Here is an 11,153-nt window from a genome sequence, read left to right as displayed (position 1 = left end):
AAACTCACAGCAAAAAAAGCAGAAAGGCTGAAATCAGCTTGTTTCTCCCCAGAGAGCTGCCTGGATTGCAGCCCTTAGCTGGGGATGGCACCGCGGGGGGGGCACCGCCGAGAGGGGCCCAGGACGGCGCTGCCGCCCGGGTCAGCTGGGGTCACCGGCACCACGTCCCCACCGAAACCTCACCCCCGGGTCACGCAGCGGGACGCTGCCTGGTAAAGGGAGTGGGCGCAGAGCGAGTGCCAGATCTCACGGCTGCCTTGCGAACAGCAGCCCTCGGCCCCTGCCCGCGGTCCTGTGCCAGCCCAGCGCCGCGGCTGCTACCTCCAAGCCACGCAGGCAGCCTGCCAGAAGGACGAGCACACGCAGGGCCCGGGAAGCTGCACGGAAAGCCCCACCATTTTCAGTACTAAAGCTAAAGCTGCCTTTAAAGAGTGTTAGAGTTGGGGAAGAGTGTTTCAGGAGAGCAAGAGGGGTAAAACCCCATCCTGCGCATAGAGCTCCTTTTCCAATGAAACCTATTTGCCAAGGTTTCAGTTGTAAACCCATGCTCAAGCAATAATTACAAACTTTTTGGTTAGGACAGAGCAGGAAAACAAGCTTCAGCGCTGAGTGCATGGAATTCATTATTGCAAACACCCCACAAGTCTGTCAAGGCTTTTTTAGTCTACCCTAGAGTAACCAGCTTTGGACAAATTAACATCAACACGGTAAGCTTTCTTAAAACCAAGTCTTCTGCTGCCTCCCCCAAAAATCAAAGCTGGAGGCTGCTGTGATGTGCGGTGACCAGAGCAGGAGGGCTCTGAGGACACGTGGATCTGAACTGCTGCACGATGCTGTCAGCAACACAACAACCTTGTAGTGCCATTTCTATCTGAAAATACTAATTCAGCAAGACAGACAAGTCAGCGGCAGCTGCAGGTCACAGCACATATTCCAGCAGCGATAGCAGCTCCTCTCTAAATGCACATCATAACAAACCCCAGCAACTGGTATGGAGTTGCAATACTGATAAAGTGACACCTGAGGGCAATAAATTTGAATTTGTTCCCATTAAGGTTTCAGAGAAACACTTAAGTCTTATCTTAAAAAAATGCAAGTTTATCTGCAGCAATTGCTTTGTCTCTGTTTCTTCTGTTACTCATTATTAAAGGCTTGCATATCATAATGTCACAATTTAGCTTAATTAGCAGATATTTAAATGCTATCTACCAAGACTGATTTGAACAGACACTCATTGTCTTTTAGGAAGTCTGAGGTTCAGGCCGTGTCCTAATATGCATTCTCCTCCTTTGAGACGCCTCAGCCACCAACACCAGAAGATGCCACCATCAGCAGCACCTCTGAAGCAGTAACGCAGCAGTGTGCTGAGACTGCTCTAATACATACTTGTTAAACTGCACGGAGACTAGAAGTACAGATACTTCCTCTGGGGGCTCAAGTTGAACACTCCCACAGTAAAATTACTTTCTCAAATGACAATTTCCCTCTCAAAAACCAAACAGACTTATTTCTAACCTACCAGTTAATGCCTCCCTTTTCCAAAGGTCAATGTGAAGTCTTAATCCCTGCCCACCAAGTTATGAAAAGGAGAAACAAGCGTAAAGAAGCATGAAATTTCCAGCATGGATCAAAAAAACAGCAGAAAACATAGTAAAGTACTCACTTGCATGCTGGCAGAGATCCGCTGTTTTGGGAAGCAGGAATTGCAGCACAGAAGCTGGAGGCTCAGGTTTTTCCCCGGCAGGGCAGAAGGCAGCTCAGAGCCAGGGACGCTCTGCAGTGCTCAGCCATGGTGGCTCCTCCAGCTAATTTCAGCTGCTTCCACCTGCAGCCTGACCCAGCCCTGCCCCTCATCAGGCGAGAAAAGGAGCTCACAGACACCTGCACCGTGACCTTGCAAAAGAACCATCTGGAAACACACAGTGGACAGCTTTTGCTATTTCTGGAAGCAGACTCAGAGCACGCTGAAACCTCCTGCAGTGACCAGGTGTTGCATGTGGGACACGCACAGATGTTTTGCCAAAAGGGCTTAAGGCCTCCCAGCCTTTGTCTTTCAGGGGAAACCCAAAAGCACAGTGTTTATCTCGAGGCTATACACAGGACCACCTGAGCGATTTTTCTGCAACAAGTTGGTAGTCTCTTGCTGGACTCAATAAAGGACAGAAGCCATATTTATTGCATTACTCTCCATACCAGGAGACTCAAAATGATTTTTATTTCTCCCTTATATTGCATTTCTGTAACTTTTACAGTATTAAAATGATTAACAAAAGCATAAAACTGGAAACAAAAACAATCATTGAGAGTGTCTCCTCCGGCACTCCAAGGCCCATCATCAGCAGGGGCTGCGCTTGTGTACGCGCACCCACACGGAGAGGCTGAGACTCAGTCCTTGTAACAGGACGCACTCTGCTCGGAAGGAAGAAACTGCCTTTCCCAGGAAGCAGGAAGGCACTCAAGGCATGGGCTACTTTTAAGCCTGGCTGGTGGGAATCCTCAAGACAAGGTCCTGGTTCTTCACTGGATAAGCACTCTCAGGGCACGTGCTTTAGATGTCCATGTCAAACTGCTCTTCCTCACCTGTCGAGAGGGACAAAAACCACAGATGAGCCCTCAAAGTTTCACATTAAATACCAAATATTTTATTGAAGAAAACTGTCAGCTGTGCTTCACAAATGTGGCAGTTTGGACTTAAACTCTGCATTCAGGCATCAAGTTTGATACGAAAACCACCTTGTACAAGCAAAACATAAGCTCTGTCCATAGAGGGGCTCTTACTTGCAGACAGACAAGAGCAGAGGTAGAGGAGATGCCCTTTAAATCATTTATTTCTACCCCTGGATTTCCTTGTAAAAAGGAATGCAAAGAATAACATTGATGACAATCACTGGTATAAACTTCTGTTACCGAAGACACAAACGCACATTTCACAACTTATTATCTGTACCGCTGTTACCACAGCTCACGCAATTTGACAGGATGCCAACGCGAGCAGCGATGATCTATTCCTGAGGACGGGGCTTCTTTGGAAGAGTCACAACCAAGCTGGCATCCAGCATGCAGCCTGCATTTCAGTTTGCCAGAGAATCCAGTGAGCCACTAAAGGTCATAGCAGTGTGTAATAAAAAATACTAAGCAATATTGACTCTGGAAAGATTTTGCTTAGAGTGAGCATGGGAGCCAGCTAATGAGCATTCAGATCTTTATTTTTAGAGAGAAGATAAATAATCATACTTCGTAGTTTCAGGTTGCTTCAAGAACTCACATAATTTAAAAAAAACCTGTTCAAGAGCAATACTTGCTCATTTTGCTACCACAGTGCCTTTAGCTAAGTTGATGCGCACAAAGTGGCCAAGGACCTCTGTTCTCCTGTGGACTAACTCTGCCCTGCTACCTCATGCACACCTGCAAGCTTCCGCTGAACCCAGTAAAGACAGCAATAGACACCGGATAATTGATATCTACAAATCAGGTATTACATCCCAGCTACATAAATTGAGCTCACTTTTACGCCAGAAGCCTCGGTGTCAAAAAAAGGCAGAAAGAATTTACAACTCAGGCTGATATTAAAACCCCCAAACAAATCCTACTCCGAACTGTAATCTGATCTTTTTCAAAAATGCAAAGCAGCTGCAAAACGGTCCAGGAGAGAGAGAGGCAGCAACAGCTGCACCCATTCTCTCACCACAGGACTATTAATCCAGTAGGAGTTTCCCAAGTGCTAAATTAGTGAGAATAAAGTGATTATAACAAATTACATTTAACTAATTGAAAAAACATCACATTACCAGGGACAAGAGCAGAACCTAATAACCATGAGAACCTAATTACCCCATAACATCAAGCACACTTTGATTTTGCAAGAAGTTATCAGAGTATTGACCATAGTGTAAAGGGATCTCCTGGCTCCAGCCCATGTGCAAACTTTGGTATTTCTAGGAACCAGCAGTGCACTTCACTTGTTTTTTGCGTGCACTCACCTGTGCTCACTTTCTCATCACAGTTTTGGACATGGTTGTTCTCAATCTTCAACTCCTCCACATTTGGGCTTGTAACACCTGGAATGTCCGGAAGGTCAGAAGGTGGTGTTTTGGCAATCGGAGAATTGCGGCACTCCATCAAAAATTTACGATCATAAATAATCCTGGTACCTGGAGGGAGAGAACAACACTGTCGGTTTTTAGCACACAGCTGGGCCATCTTCACAGCTAGGTGTGTAAAACGGGAGTCGTTTAAAATTATACCTATTATTTAGCACTCTGTTCATTCTGTGCTACCTTACAAGAAAGCCAGATACAATCAACACTGTATCTGCTAAAAAGAAAAAAAAACAGGTGTGAAAGAGTCAGGTACCCAAGTAATAGCTAATGCTACTGGTCTGGTGCACAGAGAGAACAAGACTCCGAAGCCCAGACTGATGCTGCGTGCGATAGGTAGAAGGGGCTGGATCTAACTCAAGGTCACAGCAAAACCCAAAGAAACAGTAAACTGAATTTCATTTCCGCTCATAAACATAACAGGCTTCCTGAGTTGTCCGGGCTGAGACCGGTGGGAGACACAAGTGCACGCACCAGGGGATAGGACGTGGCACTGCCTCCTGATGTCACTCTGAACATTGCCCAGCAGAAATTCCTGCACAGGCGTTTGCTTTTGCGTCCCAGGTGCTGGCTGTCCAGCACGGTTACATGCACCTTTCAAAAGGCTTGAATACAGGGAGTTGTTAATGCCGTCTGTTTTAATGGTTAACCAGACCACATCCTACTCTCCCTGCCCTACATGGAACAAGCCAGCTCCAGCGCAGTACAGCGAGCCTCCGCGGGAGCAGCACGGATTTCTAGGAATACCACTGGACTGAACAGCCCGTGCCTTATAAAGGAATTGCATTGGAAAAAGCTCAAAAACCACACACAGAAAAGGGATCCCTCCAAACAGACCGCAGCCTTAACCCAGAAAGTACTGAAAATCAGTTTTTTCTCCTCCCAAGAGAAGGCCTGCAAACCTCCTGTCCAGATCAGGCCCTTATTGCTCTGCTCCTGTTGCAGCAAGAGGGAAAGGCAACTTCTCCTTGTGTACTCCCTGAAAAACTTTAACTAAAAATACACACGTGCAGGGAAACAAGCTCCCATTAACATCTGTCCGGGAACATCAAACTCACTTTATTTTGAAGCATGGCTGTAAAATAATGTAGCTGGATATCACGTTTCAAGAAAGTTCTGCTAATGAAACCCTTTCACTAGAAGATTTTGAATTTGAGTTGCTTCACTAGATCCAAGGGGAGATCAAACCCAATTCAGAACTGTGCTCTAGCAGTTAGCTGGATTTGAGAAGACAGGCAACTAATCTGCGAGTTGAGTGTTAAATTCCCGTGAGGTTCACGGAGGCGAGGACGGGGTTTCCTAGAACCGCAGCTCATGTACCGAGTATTAGGAGCACAGTTCAGGCGGACAAGAACTTCCACGCCTGGTTCACGTTCCTCTGACAGTCACATGCCCAGAGCTTATGAAAGCAAACACCAAAGAGGACACCCAGCCACGGCTGTCAACAGGCACAGCCCGCGGCCATAAATGGGCTCCTTCCAACACGTAAAGCTGAGCTAACAGCAGTTCTCCTCCTGTTGGAAGGCAGAGTATTTAGTATGAAAGACTACACCCCACGGGAACCGCTCTGCTCCCTGGAAGCCCTGGTTATACCACGGCTTCAACACCCAGCGCCTCACTGTGCCACTTGGAAAGTCCAGATGAGAATTTGGCTCACTTTGAGAATTTTCATCAGGATGAAACACTAGGTTTGAAGAGGTGTCCAGTACAACACCTCGTTCCTTTCCTGCTCCCTGATGGAGCACAGGCGCTGTGAGCTGCGAGCACAGGCACTCTGAGAGCCGTCCCATCCCCACTGAAAGAGCCGACACCTCCGTGGCCGAGCCAGCAGCGCCGGAGGCAGCTCCCCCTGCAAAAGGCACTGCGAGCACCAGTGGATCGCCACCCGCTCGGCATTGCTCACGGCAAGCACCACAACCACTGCAGCTCGCCGCGCATCTCGGCTCGTGAGAGATCGGCTGGGACTCCCCCGATACGACTGCATGTGGGCTTTAACTAAAGACAATGTGTGCGTGTGCCCTCGGCAAGCGGGCGAGGAGCCAGGACAGGCACAAAGGGAATACTGAGAACGCACTATGCTTAAAGGTCACACATCACCTCTTACACGCTCCTCTGTGCTTCTTCATACTGCTTTTTTTTTTTTTAACCCCTGCTGACTGCTGTAAGAAAAACAGCTACTGCCTGCTGGCAGAGGACAGGGAATTTCTGCGTTCCACCATCCCTTCCAGAGGGGATCACAGAGCCCAGAGAGACCTGTGAAGGTAGCTGAAAAAGGAAAATCAAGTCCTTTTCTTTGACTGCTGGCACCAAACCAAGGTCCAGAAGCCACGGCGAAACTCTGCTCGCTCACATCAGTCCCACAGTGGGCTGTGCGGCTTCCCTGCTACTGGGATTAGAGGGAGGACACTTTAGAGCGCAGTAAGACATGACTGTCTGTCCTCCTCGGATGGGCCCCTTTTATCCAAGCTGTATTTTAGGACGTCACTTCAACACTTCTGGAGACTCAAAAGCAACCTGCCTAAGAACTTCATCTCAGTTGTGCATGGTGAAAAATCTTAGGACGAAAAGCTTGTGTATTTGACCACAAGCAGCAAAGCCAGACCAGAGTAAAGGTGTTAACGAAAAAGCTTATCTACAAGTGCCTGACGAGTGGACAAGCAAGCGTTCCCCTACTCTTTCCAAGTCAATGAACTCGGCTGTTAGATGCACATAACTCAGCATACTGTAGCTGGGAGTACGACCTTTTCAAAAGCCTCCAGTCACCCAGCACTGCTGCTGCGGGTTTCTAGCTCTGGCACCGAGCCCTTTTTCCGCCACTCACATCCCCAGCGCTGCCTACAGCCAAAGGGATGACTTCAGAGATTACAGTCCTCAATTATTCTCTGAAATTAGTCAGAGGTTTTGCATGACAAACTTGATTTGCTTCTTTCTTCTGATTCTTCAGACTTAACCTACTGTTTTGCAGGAAATCTCAGCCTTTCTTCAGTGGGCTACATATGTTGAACATTTTCAACAAAAGGACCTAAACCAAATGCTTCTGAAACACAAGATTATTTATTTTTACAGCAGCCAGGGCTTACATGCAAAGGTGTAATGCAAAGTATTCTGCCTGAATCAGTGGATACATGGGTTAGCAGAAAACAGATGAAGAGAGCACGGCCCAGGAAGCAGCGGCTCTCCGAGTCCAAGCTGACCTGGCCCCGGCACTCTTTAAAGTGACTTTAGTGCATTAATCTGGGGAGTTTGCTGTGAAATGTATCGATAATGTTTTCATGAGAGCTCTTCCAGACTGTACAGGACAAGGAATTCTTTGCAATAGTGACCACGAAGGCAGACCAACAACCCAAGGCTAACAGCCCCCAAGTCCTTCAGGAGTTTAAATCACTCCTCCTTTTAGCACCCGAATCCAACACCTGAAGGCAAACAGCCGGTGCCCGCAGCCAGGCCCCGGCAGCACGAGCTGTCCTCAAACAGGCTGGGGACAGACTAAAGCACCACGCAGTCACGAGAGCACTGTGGATTTTGCCAGGTGCGCACACCCTAACAATAAACAACATTTGTGTTTCTCCTCCACACTCTAGACATTCATTAACTCTCCGACAGAGACAAACAGAGATGATAATCCTGGAAGGCTCATTACGCTGCACAGCACTGTTAATTGTTCATTTCTATTCTGTTACTCAGAGCACATGAATATCGCTGAGAAAGTAATTCTCATTCTCCTGTCTTCCATGGCATAATTACTGCAAGTGCTATTTAAGTACTTCAGTTATTTGCCGCTTTCAGAGAAGAGAGAACATATGGCAAAAATAACACAAGAACTACAGTTCCCCAACCAAGCTTTTCTGCACAAACACAAAAAAACCAAGTGAGTCAGCAATGCTGACTTCCCCTTCTCTCTGAATTTTAACCCCTGCAATCTTGTGCTGTAAAGAGACCGGTAGGTCTGAGGGACAAACAAAACATCATCCACCGCCTCCCATTTAGTTTGTTCTTTTGGCTGAACTTCAAGTACAGTTTCATCATTCCTGCTGCTCACATTGATCTTTTATGCAGCAGCATGAGGGAACAATCCTTAAAGATATGGAAAAAGTGATCTCAAACCACTGATCAGCAGGAGTGCAGGCAGCTGCCGTAGCTGGAAATACACACAATTGATCTGGCGCCCGGTGTCATCATCCGGAACAGCAGCCGCTTGTCTCGAAAGCCAAACTACTCAAAATAAACAGACACTCAAGCAAAGCAGTGCGGACGCAAAACCTTTCAGATGGACGAGCCCTTTAAGGAGCTTTGCACATTATGTCCCTGCTGTAGTATGCAGGGACAGAAGACACTTTGGGCCTAGCTAAGCTAAACACTAAGCTTACAGGCTGTGTACTTGCAGCTGCCTCCACTCTAAGCAGGCAGTGAGCACAGCTAACGCTCACAATCAGTTTATTCTTATCTGAAGATCAAATCCCTAAAAGATACCACTCTTGGTAGTTTTATGCAGCACAGCTATCGGGGCTGCACAATGAGACTTGCAGCAAAGAAAGAGGGAACCAACCCACTGTCATTTCGCGGTAGAGGAGCACCGCACTTTTAGAAGTTAGAGCAACTTGGGACGAGGAAAAAAAAAAGAAAGGCCCAGGGTTTACTTACTGCCAGAGAAAACAGCAAATATTAGAGATTAGAATTAATAAGTAACCCAAATTGGAGGATGGGTTTGCTCCCTGCAAGGCTACCCAGGAGCACAAACAGCAGCCTTATTTTTCAGCATGGACACCCAGGCGGATGCTGTTTCGCTGCACTGGCCCTGGGACACTCTTGGGAAGGTGGAAGCCCCCTGGCTCCCTTGATCTACCTCACAGCACAGCAGTGGCCAAGCTCCCAGGGAGAAGCCTGGCCCTGCCAAGCCAGACGCCGGCCCGGGGAGGGGGGACCCACCCCACCCAGCACACAGGGCTCCCAGGTCACCCCCGCAAGACGAGAGCCCCCAGCGCCAAGTCAGCCCTGAAGTGAGAACGCCCACACCCCACCTGCGGAACGAGAGCCCCCCAGTCAAAGCAAGAGCCCCCCAGCCAAACCCCCAGTCAAAGTAGGAGCCACCCCCCTATATTCCGATTTGAGTAAGAGCCCCCTAGGTCCCATACAGCGCCCGGGCAAAGCAAGGGCTCCCCCCACCGCTCCCCGCCCACCCCCGGACAAAAGGAGAGCTCCCCCTTCCCTGCACGCACCCCTGGTCAAAGCGAGAGCCCCCCCCTTCAACAGGAGCCCCCCCAGATCCCCCTGCCACAGCAGCCCCCCAGTCCCCCCACGGCAACAGGAGCCCCTCAGCCCCCCCCACCGCCGCAGCAGCCCCCCAGCCCTCCCACCCGCCGCAGCAGCCCCTCAGCCCCCCCACCGCCGCAGCAGCCCCTCAGCACCCCCCCACCGCCGCAGCAGCCCCCCAGCCCTCCCACCCGCCGCAGCAGCCCCTCAGCCCCCCCACCGCCGCAGCAGCCCCTCAGCACCCCCCCACCGCCGCAGCAGCCCCTCAGCCCCCCCACCGCCGCAGCAGCCCCTCAGCCCCCCCCACCGCCGCAGCAGCCCCTCAGCCCCCCCCACCGCCGCAGCAGCCCCTCAGCCCCCCCCCCGCCGCAGCAGCCCCCCAGCCCCCCCACCGCCGCAGCAGCCCCTCAGCCCCCCCACCGCCGCAGCAGCCCCTCAGCCCCCCCACCGCCGCAGCAGCCCCTCAGCCCCCCACACGCCGCCATGCCAAGCCAAGGGCCTCCCCCCGTAACCCCGCGCCAGGGTAAGAGCGCCCCCCCAGCAAGGGCCCGTCCGGTTCCCATCGCAAAACCGCCCCCCGCGCCCGAGGACCTCCCGCTCGAGCATCCCCCCGCAGGGAGAGGCCCGGCCCCGGCCCGCCGCTCACCGCCCGGCGTGGTCCCGAAGAGGGTGCCCCCCGGCGTGGTGCTGTAGTCGCCGGGCGGCAGCGGGGCGCCGTCGGGCAGGGCGAGGCGCTTGCCGGGGCCTGGGATGTCGCGACTCGGCGTCTGCCCCTGGCAGCAGCGGCCCGACATGGCGCCGCGGCCGGGACCGGGGCGCTGCTGCTGCTGCTGCTGCTGCTGCTGCCGCCCTGCCCGCCCTGCCGCCGCTTCCGCCCCCGGACACGCCCCTTCCGCCGCGGGGCGCGACGGGAAATAGAGTGGGGCGGGGCAGGGGCGGGGACGGGGCGGGGATTAGGCCGAGCAGGGGCGGGGACTGGGCGGAGGCGGGGCAGGGGGCGGGGCGCGCCCGGGCGCACGGCGGGTCCCTGTGCCCCCCGGTCCTCCCAGCGCCTGTGCCCCCCTTTGCCCCTCGACCCCCCCCGTGCCGTGCACCCAGCGCCATGCAGTGACCCCTCAGGGTGAGCAGGGGGATGCTGACAGCGCTGCCCCCTGCCTCCTCCCGACGGGGGTCCCAGCCCCCCGCCCCCCCGGAGTGGCCCCCCCGCCGCTTAGTGACCCCACCTGCCCCACGCGGGACGTGCAGCCGGGGTGGCCGCTCTGGGAGGTCCCGGGTGGTCCCGGTGTGAACCCTGCGGGGACAGATGTCAGCCCGCCTGGGTGGCAGACCCCCATCCCAAATGGCTCTGCCATCTCCGGGCGGGCAAACGCGGGAGGAGCTGGGGGCCACCCAGCGTCTGCACACGTGTCCGGGACCCCCACGACACCCCCCACGGCACCCCCACGCCGTGCCCCCGCGGGGTGCTGGGGCGCACCCTGAGCAGGACCGCTCCGCTCGGGGCTGCCCGGGCCAGTGAGAAAAAATAGGTTTTTTTCTTAAAACTTTATTAAATAAGCCATTTAAAGGGAAGCTGACGCGCAGGGGGAGGACAGCGGGGGGGTTGGACTGGCTGGGCGGGGGCCAGAGCCGGGGCGCCCGGGGATGAAGCCCTGGCACAAAGCCTCTCCGAGCCCCCTCGGGCAGGGCAGAGCCCGCTCCCCCCCCCCCGACCACCCTGCTCACGGGTGTGACGAGTGCCGGCAGCTCAGCCCTGCCTGCCGGACGGGGGGAGAGGGGCTCGCCGAGCTTGCCAGGAGGGTGGGAAGG

The 11,153-nt window shown here is 52.8% G+C and overlaps 1 protein-coding gene across 1 annotated transcript; it reads right to left on the bottom strand.

The window, feature by feature from the left end:
- Positions 1-2,171: 2,171 nt before the first annotated feature.
- On the bottom strand, positions 2,172-10,227 carry EIF4EBP1 (eukaryotic translation initiation factor 4E binding protein 1). Its single transcript, XM_075175038.1, has 3 exons — positions 9,994-10,227; positions 3,981-4,151; positions 2,172-2,580 (listed from the first exon to the last, which is right to left on the bottom strand). The coding sequence occupies exons 1-3, from the start codon at positions 10,139-10,141 to the stop codon at positions 2,549-2,551; spliced, it is 351 nt and encodes a 116-aa protein (XP_075031139.1). The 5' UTR covers positions 10,142-10,227; the 3' UTR covers positions 2,172-2,548.
- Between the last annotated feature and the right edge of the window lie 926 nt (positions 10,228-11,153).

The sequence above is a fragment of the Calonectris borealis genome, chromosome 27, assembly GCF_964195595.1.
Source record: "Calonectris borealis chromosome 27, bCalBor7.hap1.2, whole genome shotgun sequence".
NCBI lineage: Eukaryota > Metazoa > Chordata > Aves > Procellariiformes > Procellariidae > Calonectris > Calonectris borealis.
Note: the sequence above shows the minus strand (reverse complement) of the source record. Positions and strands in the feature narration are given on the sequence as shown.

Bases quoted from the DNA above. Each gene is read 5' to 3' on its own strand.
- EIF4EBP1 (XM_075175038.1), bottom strand. From the start codon at position 10,141: ATGTCGGGCCGCTGCTGCCAGGGGCAGACGCCGAGTCGCGACATCCCA. The intron at 4,152-9,993 runs GTGAGCGGCGGG...CTCTCCCTCCAG, and splicing joins CTTCGGGACCACGCCGGGCG to GTACCAGGATTATTTATGAT. The intron at 2,581-3,980 runs GTGAGTGCACGC...CCCTCTCGACAG, and splicing joins TGATGAGAAAGTGAGCACAG to GTGAGGAAGAGCAGTTTGAC.